Source organism: Dromaius novaehollandiae, chromosome 5, assembly GCF_036370855.1.
Source record: "Dromaius novaehollandiae isolate bDroNov1 chromosome 5, bDroNov1.hap1, whole genome shotgun sequence".
Taxonomy (NCBI): domain Eukaryota; kingdom Metazoa; phylum Chordata; class Aves; order Casuariiformes; family Dromaiidae; genus Dromaius; species Dromaius novaehollandiae.
This window is the reverse complement of record NC_088102.1, coordinates 7,216,009-7,234,565: the sequence shown is the minus strand read 5'-3', so window position 1 is coordinate 7,234,565 and position 18,557 is coordinate 7,216,009. Positions and strand designations below refer to the sequence as shown.

General features: G+C 45.9%; 1 protein-coding gene across 1 annotated transcript in view; it reads left to right on the top strand.

Moving 5' to 3' along the window:
* Window positions 1–5,953: 5,953 nt before the first annotated feature.
* RTN1 (reticulon 1) overlaps window positions 5,954–18,557 on the top strand; it is a 121,845-nt gene continuing 109,241 nt past the window's right edge. The window contains exon 1 of the mRNA XM_064511913.1: window positions 5,954–6,333. Within this exon, the coding sequence (XP_064367983.1) occupies window positions 6,144–6,333 (190 nt within the window). The 5' untranslated portion in view covers window positions 5,954–6,143. The remainder of the gene's footprint in view (window positions 6,334–18,557) is intronic.

Here is an 18,557-nt window from a genome sequence, read left to right as displayed (position 1 = left end):
GAAGACACCACCTTTAATCACATTTCATTACAACTGGAGAGCTACAGATGCTGAAAGCTCTCATATGATGTAGGAATTAAAGGGCCAGGCATCCTGCTGTGGTGTGGCTATAGCTAGGCAAAACTCAGAGTGGGAATCCTACGCTGTCTGCTAAGGACCACGGATATGGGCTTTGAAAATGAAGGAAAGTTAAATTGTACAATATGCTGGTATTTGGAATCTGGTATTTGCTGTATTGCAGTTACTGGAGGCCCCAGTTGAACCAGTCTCCTCATTTGGTATGGGTCTCCTCATTTAGCATGTGATGAGGCATTGCCCTGCCCAGGAGATCATTTTAGGCAATGCATTTTTGGACCGACTGCTTTCCTCATCTCTACAGTCATTCATTACAAACAAACACACTACACAGCTGTCTGTGGCCTTTGTCCGGGAAGGCTGTTATTCCACTTATACCTAAACTTCTATCTTTCCTGGGCTTGAGCAGTTTTGCTGCTGCCTTCCTGGCACTGCGATGCTTTGGATTTCAGGAGAAAATTTGATCCAACATCCAGGGGCTGATGTGGAAAATGTGTCTCAGCAGGGCAGACTGGCACATGCTCAACCCTGTGTCATTGCAGCATCTAGTCTGTTTTGACTGAAGATAGCTTGGGCATCTCCACACGACACTGCTGCGACTGCAGCGTGCGGAGGTGCGCACCAGCTGCTGCACGGACACTGGTGCAGGCACTGCCCACCGGAGCTCACGGAGAGTGATGTAGTGGAACATTTATTTAGCTTCTCAGGTCGGCTTTGGTCGGCTTTGGTTGCTGAGGCTGAATGCGGCAATAATGAAGATGTGTTTGTAGAACTCCTGAAATCTAGGGAGTTTAAGGTGAGCTCAAATACATTCAGATGAGCTGCAGACACTGCTGTGTGCAGGCAGATATCCTAAATAGATGAGAGGAATGAAAAAAGTGTTGCCTTGCTCCAGGTTACAAAGCAGAGCTGGGATCTGAACCTGTGTGGTGGGACCCAGCAGAGCTGTGGGGCAAGTAGCGATATGGGTGTTACCTGGAAGCTCTGCAGGAGGTATCTCTCTAGATCAGGTAACTCTCCAGATATCTCAGCAGGAGGAGCAAATGAAAACGGTGTTGGAGAGGCTGCCTGGCCATACATCATTTCCAGTAAACAAGCTCTCCACACAGACCTTGTAGTGTTGAAAATGGAAAAGGTATAAAAAACAAGGGTCAAGGAGCTACCTGGGGAGGGACACTGGGTAAGAGCTGCTTGGCAGACTGAAAGATGATAGCTTTTGGTGTGGGAACATGCAGCTACACCCGGGTGCAGGAAGAGGCCAAATCATGGGTCAGCTTTTCTCCCAAGCTGTTTGCCTCTCCACAGTGAGAGTCTTGAGCAGTTTTGTCTTGCCCAGAAGAAGTCGTTATTCTCATCAGGAATCCAGCCTTATCTTGGGAACCCCTATTGCTTTCTGGTCCCTGCAGGGCAGGATCGTGCCTGGTATACCCCACAGCATGGGTCCTGGGGTTTGTACCTGGCTGTGTTTGAAGGAGATCTGACTGCAGACCTTCATGCCTGGGAGGGATATTCATGCACGGCGGCCTGGACAGAGCTGTTGGACACTCCCATAGGTTTGCCTGATTGCAGGGTGGGGGTATGGGACACACACAGAAACCAGCTGCTCTGCGGTGCAGACACCGTGAACTGAATGCTGACCGTAGTTCAGACTGCTGGAGTCTTTTCTTGGGGTGGGAGAAGGTTGTTTTGTTTTTTTTTTTTTGTTAGTTATGTCAGAAGCCTCTTTTCTGTTTTGTTTTGCTTTTTCACGTTGCAACTCATTTATTCTAAAACATCAAGATAAATCCTTAAGGAAGAGGACATGATTTTTTCTCTTGCTGAATCAGTTGATATACCCTGCCAGGTCCTATGCTCTTTGCCAGTAATGTTACATCAGAGACCAAAAACCCCCTTGAGGTTCAAAGTCACTTTGGCCCAGCAGCGTACATCAGCCCCATAGTACAAAGGGCTATAATGGAAGGAGAAGCAATTTGTGTGTATGTTTTCAGACTTCATACATTCAAAGACTTATAATGTCCAAAAGGAAGAGTGAGGGAATTAAATAACAATGAACAGTCATAGATGAGCCCTGTAGGTCAGTTTTCAACATAATACATTGCAAATGATTAGGAGCTTTTTGTAAACTCACTGAAAATAGGAAAAAAATCAGCTTTGTTCCTTTGTGGCAGGTATTAGTTAAACTCAAAATTCTCTAGCTGAAGCACACATTTGATTAAATCTTCATCCAGACCAATCTTCCTGCAAGGATCTTAAAAAAGATCTGTAAAAGCTCTAGTGACCTAACCTTATACATGACAGCCAGTGTTGTGCAGAGTTACACATTTTATCTACAAATATACCAAATGGATCAGTCAGGCTTTCTGAATATCTGTTCAGTTGTTCCTGGTGATTTTTTTTCAGTCATACTGTCAGACCTGAACTTTGCTGTCAGAAATGTGTATTCCACACCTGTGACAGTCAGTGGGAGTCCAGGGTTTGTACCCAAGGTTTGAAATCAGACCTGCAGTACCCCAGCCCATATTAAGTGGTGCTGGAGCTGGGCTGACTATCGCGTGAGACTGTTCCAGGTCACCCGAGGACTGTGCAGGAACTGTGGAAATAAAGTCCTATGTTGCACTACAGTTGGGAACCTTGAAGCAAAACCCACCTTCTTGCTTTATTTATGTACACATCCCTCCTTGTCCCCACCTCTCTTCAGTAAGCAGAGCACAGAGTCCCTACGCTTTCCTCTGACTCTTCTGCTCTAACAGCAATGTCTATGTTTGCACCAGCAGCCCTCAGATCATGATAACCTTTGTAGATTGCAGAACTGGATCATTCCTAGAGTGTGCACACACGCACAATTCTGATGATTCTGCTTTATCGTAAGACGTTTGTGACTGCATATTGCTCACACAGCAAAGCTGTCAGGGACTCTGTGCTCTTACAAGCCTTTTCCTGAGCCCTCCAGTCTATTACTGAATCACACAAGTAGCATCATAGGCCCACCTCAGAGTCATCAACACGATAAAGAACTGGAGAGTCTGAACAAGGATGTGTATTAAGCTGTAGGGGAAGACATCTTTTTGAAAACCTACTGTATATCCTTAACATTATTAATAGTAATTTTGAAGTCTCCGGAATCTTGCCAGAATCACAGTCACCAGGATCAGAGAACATGCCATGCATGCCATGGTATATGTCAAAGGGGGACCATGTATTAGGTAAATTTATCTCCATTGCTCATGGTGAACTTTAGATTTGGTATTTGGCAATAAGAACATGATGAATAAAATCATGTGTTACCAAACTGCAGCAAACACTACCCTATCTCGATGTAAACAAAACAGAAGAAATTCCAGGGCATATAAGGCAGCTTAATCACACTAGAGGCACATATTTTCACCATTGTTCCATGAAGATGCTTGTGCTATTCAGTGCTTTATGTGTGAATTACAGGAGAATCAGTGTTCACAAGGAGGAGTGGATCAGGCAGCGTTTTCCATACCTGCAACCTCTGTGTCTGGTGGAAGTCGGTAAGGGAGCCACTGCGTGCTGCAAGAATACAGGCAATGATTAATCTTTCCGTATCCTATCTATCTTGTCCTCTACTGAATATAGATCTTGAAGCTAGTATCAAACATGCGTTTTCTGTCTCGGGTAACTTTGGAATAAAGATTACCTGGAAGGTAACTCAAAATAAAGCTGAATGTGGTAGACTGTGTTGCATGACATTTGCCTCTGTGGTTGCTTTAACAAAGCAGCATCTCAATAGGGAGATTCCCTGACAGTCTTTACCCTTTGTATAGCCATATTTCAGCCAAGAGGTTTGGACCAGTTTTCTTCTAGCCCAGATGGTATTGTATGCTGTGTTAAAGCACATGTTGCCCTGAAACTAAAGTGACCTGTATAATAATTGCTGATCTAGAAATAGTGCGCAAAGCAGAGCAAAAATATAAGTGGGTTTGATGTCTTTGCTATTCAGTAATTAAATGCATTCAGGACCTCAGAACAAAAAAGAAGTTATTGGTGGTTAGGTCCACACTGTCTGTTGAGACCTGCCTCAAGTACTGAACTCACCAGCCTATACCACGAGTTTGCAAGCATGGCTACAGGACCAGGCAGCATCTCGAGATCCCATGGGACCTTGTGCGTACAAGTGCACTCAATAATCATGTGCCATGAGTCATGTTTGCACAAGCTGTCCCATAAGGCATCAGCTCTTGGAGGGCAGACGGAAGACATAATAAAGTGTTTATACCTGCTCTAGAGGTGCTTTTTCAGAACAGTATAGATATAATCATGTGATTTCCCTTTTTAAAGCCAAATCTCCACACTAAAATTAAAGCATTTAACCCCAACTAGGTTAATTGCCCTGTCGTTTACAGTCATACTTGCCACACATAGTTCTGCACTGTGGAGTTTATCCAAATTACACAGCAGTCACTTTATTTGTAGTGTGATTTGACTAATCTTGAGCATGTTGCTCGCACTGGTCCCTTGGTACTTCAGTTGCAAAACTCTAAAATGACCCCCTGTCCCTGGTCCGTCCCACCTTGCTGAGGAGCTTTTTCCTGGGGAGCTGATACTGGACAGCACTGACTCCATCAGCCGCACAGTGGCTTCCAGAAATAAGCCCTGGACTTGAGTCAAGAGAAGAGGGGAGATTCCCCACAAAGATAACACAGATGAAAGGCTTGAAGCTACTTCTAAGGCTCTTCATCCTACAAAATGGGCTCACTCTGAATTTCCTTCCCCTTTGCATGGGGAGAGCAGAAACATATTAAATTCTCAAACCCAAGCACGAGCATGGCTTCCTGAAGCTGGAGAATGTCTTTAGCATGCTTAGGATGCCAGTGACATCAAGGTCACAGCTGGACATCTGTTGCTCTAACAGGAAAGAACCAGACTGGGATGCAGTGTTCTGGCTGGAGCAATTACTCTCCACTTTCAAGGTTGACTTGGCGCGTCACTGGAGAAAGGTCATGGAGAGTCCCCTTCTGCAAGTGTCTTCTGCATGGCAGTAAGTACCTCTTGCATTCACCTGTCGGTGCCAGAGCTCCATGCTGTGTAAAAATGGGCCCATAACATCTACCTGACTCTGTTTCCTCATCTGTGAAAGGACAGTGGGGATACTGGTTCCCAGTGGACCTGGGAAGTGTCACAGATCCTGCCCTGCACAATGTGCCTTGCACACTTTCTTGCATCTGGTGCCACTGTCACTATTGCTAGTAACAGGGATCCCTGACAATTCACACCACCTTTGTAAGCATGTTTGACTTCTGTGAATCAGGAAGCAAGCAAATACAATGGCACAGAAAATAAAAAGAAAAGAGGGGAAAAAAATAAAGCACACAGCCACCTGCTGTGAGTTTATTTTGACAAGTGTCATTTAGCTGTAATGAGCTGTGATCATCTCTCCCCTGCGTGGCTGCAAACAGACAGGAACCAACAATGTAAACAAACCCAAGTGCCTGGGAGCAGAGCGTGGCTTCTGCTGGCCGTGGGGCTGGTGGAGAGAGCAGGGGGCACGGAAAGCTTCTCGGAAGTGCTTTGCCAGGGGCTCTCTTTCCCCTCTCCGCTGAAGCTTGGAGGTGCTGGAGGACTCAGCGGTGCTCCCGCAGCAGGCGCGTTGCCGTGCTTCACCACGGCGCTCTGCGGGATGCTTTAGCAAGGGGGGATGAAGAGGATGGGGTTGCGAGCCCCGTGAGGGACCGCAGGAGGGGAGGGAAGCGCGTGCGGGGCTGCCAGGCGGGCCTTCCCTCCCCTGCGCACAGAAGTCGCTGCCTACCCTGCTGAAGCAGTTAAGTGGGGGAGAGTTGCAGCCAGGCTGGCAGATTCCTGCCCTGTGATATGCCAGCCACAGGGTGACGCAAGGGCTGGAAGGCTCCAACTAAACAAGCCATTTTCACCTGCGTAATAAGCGCTAGCGGAGATACAGCGGCAGCAGCGGCGGCAGCTCCGAGTCCCCTGCAGCCGGCAGGCTCCAGCGCGGCGGCGGCAGCACCCAGCCCTCAGTGGCCACCACAGCTTTCTGCAGCTCCCGCTGCAGCTGAGAGCCGGAGCCCCGCGGGCACCTTGCAGGCAGCATGTCAGCCCCGCCGGACCCCCAGGACCTGCTGCTGGCGGGCGCCAGCGGGCACTGGGCTGCGGCCGGGGCGGACCAGTTTGCAACTGGGGCTCCGCTGCGGGATGGGGATGGGGCTCAGCAGCGGGAGCAGCTGGTTTTCGGCTCCGCCAGGGAACACCCGCCCGTTGCCATGGCGACTGCATCCCCAGGTAAGAGGCCAGCTGTACCCAGGGATGCTCAACAAAGGGGCCGCAACAGCAGCACCCCTCGCTCCGCTCGGCCCCGGCCCTTCCTTGGCCTCTTGCCCAGCCGGGCTCCTCGGAAACATTACTAAGGAGTTAGCAAGCGCATGGAGGAAAATAGAAAATAACGAGGGATTTTGGCCTTTGCAAATAATCGTATTTGCTGGGGTGGGGGATGGGGGAATGCAGGACCCAGCCAAGTTCCCTGAGGCTCTTTGCAGCTTGCCAGGCACAGGACATCCAGATTGCTGTTAAATGCTGCAGGGCATTTGATTTCAGCCTAATTTGGTGGGGCTCTGTCCTCATTTGCCTTATACCTGTATACATCTGGAGTGACAGAACTCTAAGGAGTTAGCCTGGTTATTCCCTGTTTGCCTGAAATTCCTTCATGGCTCCTTGTTTTATTTCAACATCTAGAGTTTAATGGAGTGGCTATTTTGAAGTGTTTATATGTTTTCTGCATGGTTTTAAGACACATTCGTTTAAGAACTATGGGCTTTGTGGTTGCAGTGTTTTCCTCTTTTTGTTTTTTAAGTGTATTTAACTCAAGGTGCATGTAGTTTAACTAGGCTTTCAGGTTCAGTGATTTTCAGTTTACTTTTGGGATGTATTTGATTTCCCTTGGTTTAGGATTCATTTCTGTAGTGCGTGTATTAATAGCAGGCGCACATCTATTAGCGAGCCCAGAAGGCTTCAGCTTCTGGTAGAAATATTTGGGGGAAAGTGGCTCTATTTCCTTCTTGATGACATTTCCTCATTTCCTTTTCTGCTTCCCATCCATCAGTGAATCTGAATAACTATGCCTTTGGGAAGCTGGTGCTCCCATCCTGATTGCTCTTCACTGGGAAGAGATGTTCCCCTTACGCAGCCTGACAGCATTAAACTTGTGTTGACTAAGTTGAGGGTCAGGGCTTGGGACGGGATTCAGTCTCGGTTACGCAATAGCTGCAGTAGCATTAGGAGCTGTGTTTTTGGGCTGAGTCCTCCCTAATCCCCTACAGTCAATCAGCACAAAGAGTAGCTGGCCAGTAACAACGCCGTCTGCATGACTACGCATATTATTCCACTGACATGCAGCTGTGTGGCCTTTTCAGGGTATGAGTGTGCATCTGGGTGTGCGTGCGCTCTCAACATGGATGTTTCCCCGGTGCTTTTCTGTCTGCTTGATGCTGCCGAGCTCAGTAGTAAAATGGGATCTAACGCCCATCGGCTGCTGGGGGAAATGTTTTGCTGTCGTGTAGCTCTGGGCAGGCAGCGAATCTGCTGCTGTGCCGCTCGTTCGCTGATCTGAGTGGCAGGTTGTGAAACGTGGCTTTCTGCTGGAGCAGGAGGCAGATGGCTCATGTTGTGAGGCCATTCTCCGGGCGGGCTGTGTGTGTGAAGAAGGGCAGGGACGGGCTCCCTAGGTAGGGTTGCCTCATTGCTGTAATGGCATCAGGAAGGGAGGAAGGATCTTGAGAGCTTTTGTTGTTCGCTGATGGATAAAAATATGGCCATGCTGAATCTTAGTGTGTAGAACAAAGAGGGGTGGTCTCTGAAACAGCGTAAATGCCCAGTAAGTTGAATGACTGTTATATTGCTTACATTTAATGAAAGTGTCTTCAGGCTTGAACTCATCTGAGATTCAGACTTCCAGAATGCAGAATAGAATGGGGGAGAGAGAGAAAGAGAGAATGAAAGAAGGATAGAAAGAAGGAAAGAAAGAAGGAAGGAAAGAAAGAAAGAAAGGAAAAAGAAAAATAGAGAAGGAAAAAAAGGAAAAAGGAAAGAGAAGGACAGAAAACAGTTTTCTGCTTTTGCAGTCCTCCACAAAGGGGCTTTGGACGTGTTTGCCTGTGTCAAACTGTGGCGAGGTGGAGATAAACTGAGCAATATAGACCTTTTCTGGTGTTTACTAGCTGTAGGTTGACAGGATGTCTGATTAGCAATATCGTGAGAGTAGTAACATGTTTTAAACATTTTACGTTTTGTTGTCACCGTTTAACAAAGTAAACGTTGTGTGTTTGCATGTGCGTCTACCGATGATGCCAGGCAGAGCAGTATCGCAGCCAGAGAAGCTCCTGAGCCCATAGTCTCCGTTTCTACCCGTGTCTGCAGTACCTGTAGTTTTTGTTCTAGATTACCTAAATCGGTACAGCTGCCCTCTCCCTTCACTGGGCAAAGCAGTCATTCTCCTGTTCTTTCTGTGTGATTAACTATTCTTGAATTCCTGAATAAGAAGCTGTGGCATATTGCTGAACATCTAAAACTGTCATGTATTTCAGAAAACTATTTAATTCTGCGGCTTAGAGGGTGACTCCTGCATGTTCCCAAGCTGCAGGAATGGACCAAGTGAGAGATCCCTGGCTCCAGCAAGTATCATATACTTACAATACTCCCTATACAGGGAGACAGCTGGGTCTCTCTGGACAGAGACTTTAGACAAGGAACAAGGCATCTAAGCAAGAGTGGACTGGTCGGTATGTTTTCCAGCTAGCTTCCCGACACATCCCATATCTTCCTCCACACTTCTTGGACCATTCCTTTTTGTGAAAAATATTGTTATACTCTTTGGTGCAAGACCAGGGTTTGAACACTGAGAGATTGTCCCAGCTTGAAAATAACTAAAAACAAATAATGAGAGTTCATCACAAGTTGTACAGAAGTTTTTTCATGCAATCTAAAAATCTGCAGACTTTCCCTGATCTGGGTTTTTGTTTTAGATTTGAAAAACAGCCAGTGATTGTTGAAAGGTTCAGGAGTATTTTCAAGCTGGCCTTGGGCCCAGGTTTGAACCAAACTGGCTTTGTGTCAAAACCTTGTGAGTGGTTTTTGAACGATGAAAAGCAATGGATTTCACTCCGTCTTCTTCAGGTCAACCAAAATCAGTAGTGACTGGAACTGAAGAAAAAAAATCCCCACTAAGTTGAGGAAAGCTCAAATGTCAGATGTATCAGTCAGGGTATAAGGAGCTACAGATCCCACACCTGCTCCATCTGCTATGGAGCTCCCCTGTGGGATGAAGATTGACTCTAGCAGCTTCTGCGCAGGGGCAAGATGAGAAAGCAGGATTCCTCTTGCTTTTATACTTGGCCTCTGGGTTTTGCTGAAAATGTTCCTCTCTCTCCAATTACTCCTTCCCAAAGATGAATTTGGTTCGGGATGAGAGGAGCTTGCAGGCAGCTCTTGCAAGGACTGGAGACTAAGGCAGTCCTGAAAGGCTGGTGAGCAGTTGCATGTTTGTGAGGAGAGCCCCATGTCACCCAACACACCATCTGGTCACAAATTCTGTTATTTATTTTTATACACCAGCAGTGATTAAAATTCCTTGAAAAGAATTATTTCCAAAAATATTACACAGGCTATCAGGCATTTCTCAGCATAAATACATATGCTTTCCATCAGAGAAATGGCAAATGGTAAGAGTGGACTCTACCTCCTTGGTGCAGGTGTGTCTGGTGGAGAAAAAAAGCAGGGGCTTGTTCACATGCTGATTCCTGTGGCAGGATCTGGCAAATGAGTTGGGCACAGTCTTGTGCATCGGTGGATATCTGCAGAGTGATTTATATGCAGCGGTGGCATGTCCCTACATCCCCATAGGTGAGGTGGTGAGGGCTGGCAGTGAGTCCTGCCTGCTGTTGCTCACTCCAGCATGCTCTTCACCTTCAGGTTGGTCTAGGCATCTCTAGCAATCCTTCCCCATTTTGTAGCTGCCTCCGCAGAGAGGTTGCAAGTGGGATCCAGTTGCCCAAAGGAGAGGTGTCTAGTGCCACATGAGATGCCATTAAATACCTGAGACATCTCTATGGGGATGGCATAAATGGCATGGGGCCTATGGGAGCCCTTCTGACATGGCAGATGGGTGCGGGTCCCCTGTGTTGTCTAGATGGCACTTGGCATCAGGGTGGAGAGACATGTTCAAGGCCGTTTGAGGCCATCTGTACTGTAAAGGCTGAGATTCAAAGCCTGATCTTTTAAGTTACAGTAGAAAGAGCCTTGGTAGGCTGGATTCACTGACCTAAGCATACTCCATAGGGGAGCCTAAGCAGCCACTCAGATATATGTCCACGGCTGCCAGGCAATCTTGCTCAAGTTTAGCCAACTAAGGCCAAATTTAATCTCACTTTGGAAGAATGCTTTCAAAGGACTCATGTATATTTATGCCAATTCTATAATTGACATTTCAGTGCTTCCTGATTTAGGGAACTGAATTTGTTATTTTTTACTCTGTTTCCTGGAGTGGTCCCTCAAAACCTCTGAAATACTGCTGGAGTGAGGGTGATCAAGATCGTTTGGTGGACGTTCCCTCTAACCCCTGGAGCTCTGTGCCTGGAGGTAGATTTTGCAGAAAGGGTGAGAAATACAGCAGATTTCCTTTTGGATCCTTCTGTGCCTATAATTCTCATGAAGCTTGACAGAGTGGCCCTTTTGCTGGAGCCCACAATCAGTCATCTAAAAAAAAAATCCCTATTGAAACCCCATCCTTCGTCCTCTCCTCTGTAAAGTGGGAGCAACAGCTCCTGTTGGGCTCCTCCAGCAAGTGCTCTGCAATCTGGGGGTGAAAAGTGCTCTTGGAGGAGCATAAAATCTCCTGGCATAAAATCTGCACAGCAACATAGTTTCTCAGATCCACGCCGATCAAAACGCCACTGCCTTTCCCCTCTTCCCCACAGCGATGAAAGCAGCTCCATCCCCGCTTTGACTTCTGCACTGACGGATTTTGTTCCTGTAGGGCTGCAGATGGGTTGAGGAAGAGGACATGGCAGATGAAAGAGGCAAGCAGCACCAGGGAGAATGACTCACCTGCCTTATTTTAATCTTAATCACTCAGGAATGAAATGTTTTATATATAGGCAAGGGACTGGGAAGGAAGGGAACAGTGTGGAGGGGAGTGGTGGTGGATGTCCCAGCTACAGCCACTGATGGGGTTTGCATGTTGCAGCCTTGCCCTGGTTGTGGTTCCCACCTCCTTGGCCACCTGCCTGGGCAGCTCAGGATGCCTCGCTGGTGTAGGGACTGGGGTGGCACATCTGCTTCTGTTTTTTTTTTTCTTTTTATGCAAAGCCCCTGAAATACCATGAGGGCTGTGCTGTGGCTGCTTAGGGGGTGGTTTGTGACGTGACCGTGCATGCCCTGCATGGGACATTCATGGTGGTGTGCAGCTGTGCCAGGGAGGACTCTGCAGGAATGAGCCCAGGAGCTGACCCTGCGAGAACCACCACCCTGCAGCCAGCCAGGCGCAAACAGGACCGATGGTGTGCGTTAACTGTCCTGACTTGCAGAACCCCCATGATCCGGCCTCTAGCATCATCAACAGGGCATGTAGGGACTGCTAGAGGAGACTGGATGCTTTTACAGGGGTGACTTAGGAATCTGCTTTGCTCTCCCTATTGAATAGTCTGTGTTTCCAAAATGGGCAAAGAACGCACTGAGCCTTTTCACTTTTAATACAGCATTTATGCTCTCGTATCTGTTTTTCCTCTTGTATTCTCTTACTACAAGACCAGAGCTGCTTACAAATGTTTGGGGTTTCTTGTTTTTTTTTTCCGTCGTTCTTTTCAAAAGAAAAGAAGGCCGTGATATAGCAAACATTGTTTCATGTAACGAAGCACCACTTGTAATGAGTTTTCTAATTTAGGGGAAGCTATATATGTGCTGCTGTGTACTTGGCATGATTCAGCACTCAGGAACATGCCCAACATACAGGATTCTTGTTTCTAGAGACACTTCTAATTCACGGTCAGCCTAATTCTCTCACCTGGTGTATCTGGCAGTGAGACAAGTGCCAAATTCTTGGTACTTACCTGCAAAGCAAGGCTCTAAATAGTGAGGACCTTGATCACAGATTTCAGTCCACCTTATTTCACTGAAGTGTTTAAGAGCCTGGCTGATTTTATGGGGCATAAGCATATTCTTAGCTGCTTTGAAAATGAGGATGGCCTGAAGCATGTACTTAAAGGTAAGCATGTGCTGTGATGAATTTAGGGCTAAATGATGTATGAGATGTATCATGGATAACGTGGCATTATTCCCCAGTAGACCAGAGTGCTTCAGGCCACTTTTGTGTAAAATGGAGGTACCAGCACTTACCCATCCCATTGCAACACTGAAAATTATCATTCGCAGAAGACACTGGATGAAAATCATTATAATGTTGTTGTTGTTTAATTTAATCTACTCTATGAACCCAGGTGAGATTAAAAATAGTTGGAAATTACTGCAGCCTTCATAAACCTGTCCCTTTCAAATATTCAGGTCCTATGTAGTGAACATGGGCCTTATCCCTTAATATCTCTCAAAACTGGGGTTTTGCACCTTTACTTAAATAACAGTTGCTAAAAGAGCTCTCCGAGTATTTCTTTCATTGCTGTAATGACACACCTGCCCTTGACAGAGCTTTCAATTATCAGGAGATATTATATAATAAAAGGGAGCCATTCGTTCTGGGATTAGTTTGACACAGTTGCTGTTAACGGCTCCTTACCCTCGCCTCCGCGCGGCAGGGACTCCCGGCCTGCAGACCACGGCGCAGTGCATGTGCTGGGCTCTGGGCGAGGAGCGAGCGCAGGAGGCTGGTGGAAAGGGGCTGTCTGCACCGGGGTAGCTCTGCAGCCCGCAGCGTTATGTCAACTCCGGGCTCTGTCGTGTCTTTTATGGCGTGAATTACATCCTTGCTTTCAGCAGCGCCGACGCAGGGAAGGGCTGCAGACAGCCGGAGGCATCCGAGTTTACCCTGGTTTTCTTCTGCTGAGCCCAGCTCCTTGCATGCTGCTCTGAGCCGGGCTCCTGAAAGGTCTCGGAGGCACCTCAAAACGAAGTGATGGAGAGAGTGGCCACACTGGGGGCTTGCAGCCAGGACGGGAGTTTTGCTGTTGACTTCACAGCCCCCATGCAGATCCCAGCTGAAGGGCCGGATCCTGACCAAGGCCCTGGAGCCCAGCATTGCCATGCTGCTCCGCCCCGCAGCATCCTCATGTGCTCCCTGTGTGGCTGTAAGGAGGTCTTGCAGGAGAGCATCTCTCCACTGAATATTGATGCGCCGGGCATCTGAATTTCCATAAGTCTTAATTAGGTTTTCCCCTGATATCCTTAATTTAGAGCCAAAAGAGACACACTGGCTGATCATGTGAGTAGGCTTTGCATTTCAGGGTAATTTCATTGCTATAGACTTCAGCAATGGAGTGCGATGCAACATGCTGGAAATTAAAGACATGCATCAGCTGCCCTGGCAGCCTCACTGCCCTCTATGGAGGTGTAGCTATATGGTGTACTCTGCACCCATAAACATTTGCAGCCTAACTGTAGTTAAAAGGGAAATGTCTGAAATATCTTCCATCCCAACCCCCCTGAATAGTCATAACAACGTGCGTCCTGATTTAGTTCATCATTTTATTCATCTTCTGGCTAGCGCTCAGCTCTGTCTTCAGATGTACCACATCCATAAGCTCACTGTTTTTTTTTTTCTCTCTGTATTACAAAGTTTGTATCTTCAGTAAACTTCACTGACCAAATAGCTCTAAACTGGAATATTGCTAAGGACTATACTTTAGTTGACATAATTGCCTGTGATGTGGGACTGCCCAAAAGCTGAGCACAGTTACTCTTTTGCAACTTTTGCAGTTGTTTTAAGATATCATAATGAAGCGTTCATGCTGTTGCTCTAGCAGAAGTATTACCTCAGTTGAAGGTAGAATTGATTTCTCATGACTTCCTGGTAATCCTGAATGTCTGCACATATAATTTGGGAATTGCAGGCTGGAATTAACTCGTAGGAAAGGTTCTGGAATGCAAGGAGAAGCTCCAAGAAGTGTGGGAGTCAGGAGAAGTCCCAGAGGAGTCAGCCTCCTCTGAACACTTCGTGCATGAAAGAAAATAGGGATCTGGAGGTTCCAGGCAGCTCTGCTTAGTCTGAAATCCTTGAATCAAAATGGCTGGTAAGTGGCATCTTCGTTACAGGCAAAATAAGGATTTTTACATTGCTGGACAACGTGGAGTAGATCTTTAATAGGTGGTATCTAATTCTCTACTGGAAAAGTTTCCTGTGGGTTTCTTTGGGCACACTGCTTGCAGGACCGAGAAGCCAAGCAAGCGAATAATGGTTTGCATGCACAAATGTGGAGTCACTGAGTAAAAACTGGGATATTTTTACAAGTGTGAAATAGGAAGTCTGCCTTTGAAAATGCATGCCTGTCTCTACTGATGGCAGGAGCAAAGGTCTGAATTTCCTGAATTTTAAGCTTTTTGAGAAACTCATCATTCTACAAAAAATCTTTCAACAAGAGATAAAGGGATTAAAAAAAATTAATGTTATTATTAGAAATCAGGGTATATATTTTTCAATTTTTCCTCAAATTAATTAGCATGTTTTACCTGATTTGGCTGCCAGCAGTGTTTAGAAATGTACCTTATCTACTTTTGGTTTTATAGGAAGATGTTTATTCCAAATACACCTTAATTATACTTCAAGAGCATTAATTTTAATTATGGCCTGTAAAATTCTCTGTTTTCAACTGCCATATCATGCATTTTTTCTATTTTTTTCCCTTTAAAAAATAACATTGGAGATGAAAGAGGATCACTGTAAAAGCCAGTCACCATTTGCAGAATCTTTTTTTTTTTTCTTCGAAGTCTTTCTGACATTAGCCTTTATAATTCAGTATAAGTACAGTAGAAGTACAGGTCAGAGCTAAGGAGAGAGACTTGGGATTTATGCTCTGTAAAATATATGCAATGTGCTTTCACTTTGAACGTGGTAAACAGACCATGTATAATCCCTGGAATATTTAGTAGATCTGCCAGGTCATGAAGATGGCATTTGTAATTTTTGTCCATCTACATATATTTTTACATGGTTGTCCATCCCTATGACATCTAAATTCTATTTAAAAGCAACCTGAGGAGGGAAGGCTGAACAAAGTGAGAAGGGAATATATCATTTCACAGTAGGAGATTTTGGACTTTGGGCTTCCTTCCCCCCCCCCCCCCGCTGTTGCTTTTTAATGAATCGTTCTTCTAACCTACTTTAAATTGAGTATCTAGCATGCTAGATGTTTTGCAGATGAATCATAGTGTGCAATGCACTTATGCATATCTGCTGTGCAAGTACATTGTCAGCTTGTATTTGATAACCTACCAGCACACACAGTTTTTTCTGCAAGGCGGGGATGCTAGCGTCGTTCTCAGCGAAAGAATAATGCAACTGCTGCTAATAAATCAACTGTGGTCTGAAAGTGTTTCACTGCTTTCACTACCTTCTTGATTAGCGTTATCCTCAGAGGTATATATTAAAGTGGAAAATATATAATCTGGGAAGCTTTCCAGAATCATCTTTAAGAATTGGAGCTCGATGCTACGCTGAAATTTCTTTGGTCTGGAAGAAAGCTAACAGGGATGCTGAAGATGTGTTCTGATTACACCCGCAAGAGTAGGAAGATGCAGAATAGCAGAACAGCTACTTTTCTTTTACAGAATATCCTATTTTCTTTTGCCTTTGTCATCACGATAATTTCTAACGCTATCTGCACAGAAGGAACCTGGATCTGTTTCTAGACAGTTCTGTGAATTCCTTCTGGTCCCAAAAATACAGCTTTGGTTGCTCCCTTTTGTACTAATTGTCTCTTATTCTAACATCTGTCTAAAATATCTCATGTTTTCCCTCCTCAGTCTGCAGCTAATTGCCTACAGCTGCTTGCTGCTCATGGGCACGGCCCCTCTGCTAGGTCAGGAAAAGCCTGGGCTGCAGGAATAAGGATTTCAGGAATTCCTTCTGGCTGTTCCCGCTAGGTGTTATTACAGCAGGGTGGTAACTTCTGACGCCTCCCTCCCTGCCAAGGGGAGAAAAATGTGCTGCAGAATGTGCTGATTTGTACAAAAATATTTCGCAGGGAGGGTTTGATTCTAGCAAAGGTCCAGCTGTTCCAAATGGGCCAAAAAGGGGGTTTCTGCTTATCAACATCATCTTGGGGATGGAAACAGCAATGCCACATCCTTCAGCACTTCCCTTAGGAGGCAGTTTTCCCCTTCCCCAGCTCCAAAAGCCAATGGATTCTTTGGTGTTTACTGGAACCAGGAGTTTAGCAAGACTGCAATGTTTTGGAGCCTTTATAATGTCTCCATGTTTCCATTTGCTTTCTCAGCCAGCTTTCTGCCAACATCATCCCTTGCTTTCCAAGACAGGGTGAAAAACGCAGAATGCAAGATGAAGCAAGTATTTTTTCGGTTGCTTTCTTGGGGGGCATAAATGGGGGTGTCTGGGAGAGATCAGAGTCAGCTCCGGCCGAGGGCTGCTCTTCAGGCGTTCCCAGCTGCCTTCCCAAAGACAGCAGTGCCTGAACTCGGGGGCATTTTCTAGGCAAGTCACATCGTGGTTCCCTAGAATAAAGTAAAGGCCTTCACAAATGGGGATTTGCTTTATTAAACCACCCAAGTGTGCCCCCAAAGCCCATGAGAGCAAAGTCTGAGCATCCATCAGCTGCAGGAGGTGCCTAGGCACTTTGGAAATCAAGGCCTACTCTTTCAAAAAAGACTCTCTTCGGCGTTTGGTTTAAATGTCAGGGCTCTTTGAGATGTTTTAAGATCAAGCCTCTTTACCACTGCTTGATTTTTTGTAAATCTAAAACTACTTTGAAAAGGAGGTAAATATCTTTACTGCTATTTTGCTGATGGGACATCCGAGGCACAGTGAGATCATACAGAGGGTCCCCAGCAGCTGAAGCTGAACTAGAACCAGGTCTGCCAAGTTCCAGGCAGGGCCAGGCTGCTCCAGAGGGGTCTCAGCTTTGTCACCGGCTTCTCAGGTTGGCAGGCCTTGCAGGCTTAGGTTCCAAAAAGTCATTTCTTTCTCCTGAAAAATGTAGGTCAGCTATTTTTACTTAGATGCATGAAGATATTTTTTCCACCTGCTTTTTTTTTCTTTTAAACTCATATTAAAGATCCTAAGTTATGTTTTGCAAATGCATTCATCCTTCCAGCTGAACAACATAGGGAAATCCTGTAAGTACCATGCATTATTTGCCACTTGTACTGCCATAGCTCAATTTGCTGAAGCAACATGTTTCAACCTTTCCAAACATTTTTCCTGTGGAGCTTTCTATTCTGCAGAAAGGTTTGCTGTTTGTTGATTTGAGATGAAAATAAAGTTGAAAATAAGATGAAATTTTCCCACAGGATGGCACTTCTTTTGCAATAGCTCCAGTTTCCAGCTAATGTCAGGGAAAAAAACACAAATAACCACAGTCAGGATGCTTAATTTCAACCCTGCATTTATGATTTATTCTTTCTCATTGCCGTCTGAAGAGCAAAGACACCAACACACTTTACTCTCAGCTTGAAAATATCCATTAAATCTGAGAGCTAGTGCACTAACAAGTATGATTTGTTAGCACCTATTTAGCGCACTCAACATGAGTGTGATCTTGGTTCTCTGCGCCCTAGTGGAAATGAAGTCACCCCTGGTGCAGCCCATCTAATGGCTGCTGAGCTTTAATACCAAGCAGGTTCTTTCTTCTTTATTGCAAATGACTTTGCCAGTGAAGTGGTGCAGATGGCGTGAAGTCCTTGGCGTTCCTGGGCCTAGCAGCTGCCCAGACTTCTTGGATTTGAGGCTGGGGAAGGGAAGATGTGAGGGCAGAGAGAAAACAGAGTAGCAAGAGGGAAAAATCCCAACTGCTTTCAAGAGGTGCCCCATCAGTTTATGGAGGGAATTAGATAATGCGATGCCTGCGGTGGTCATGGGTTAGGTTTGGAACCTCAGCAGGTGCCTTCTGGTCTGCTTCTCCTGCGTTCACAAGCTTTGGAAACATTTTTTCCTAGCACAACCATCCCCCTTATATACGTTGTTTAATTGAAGCCATTAACATAATTACTTTTAAAAAAGCTTTTGAATGTTTTATACTTTTTCATTTATTTCTTTTACTTAACTGGAAGGGCATAAAATCTGTGTTTTCCAAGGCAGAGAGAAATTTGTGCAACCTTTGGCAGTGCAAGTACCGTGCAGAGCAGTGCCATGCCGCAGCAGGACCTTGTGGGCCAACCTCGCTCTCCAGAGCCCTGGAGCTTGACCAACCTCTCCCAGCTCCTGCTGCTTGCATGGGGGAAGTACAAGGGAGACCATGAAAACTGAGAAAGATCCTGGCCAACTGGAGAAATGGTCTGAATAGATAGTTAAGTGATGCTGCAGGGTCAAGGCATCTCACCAGGAACGGCCAGCTGCA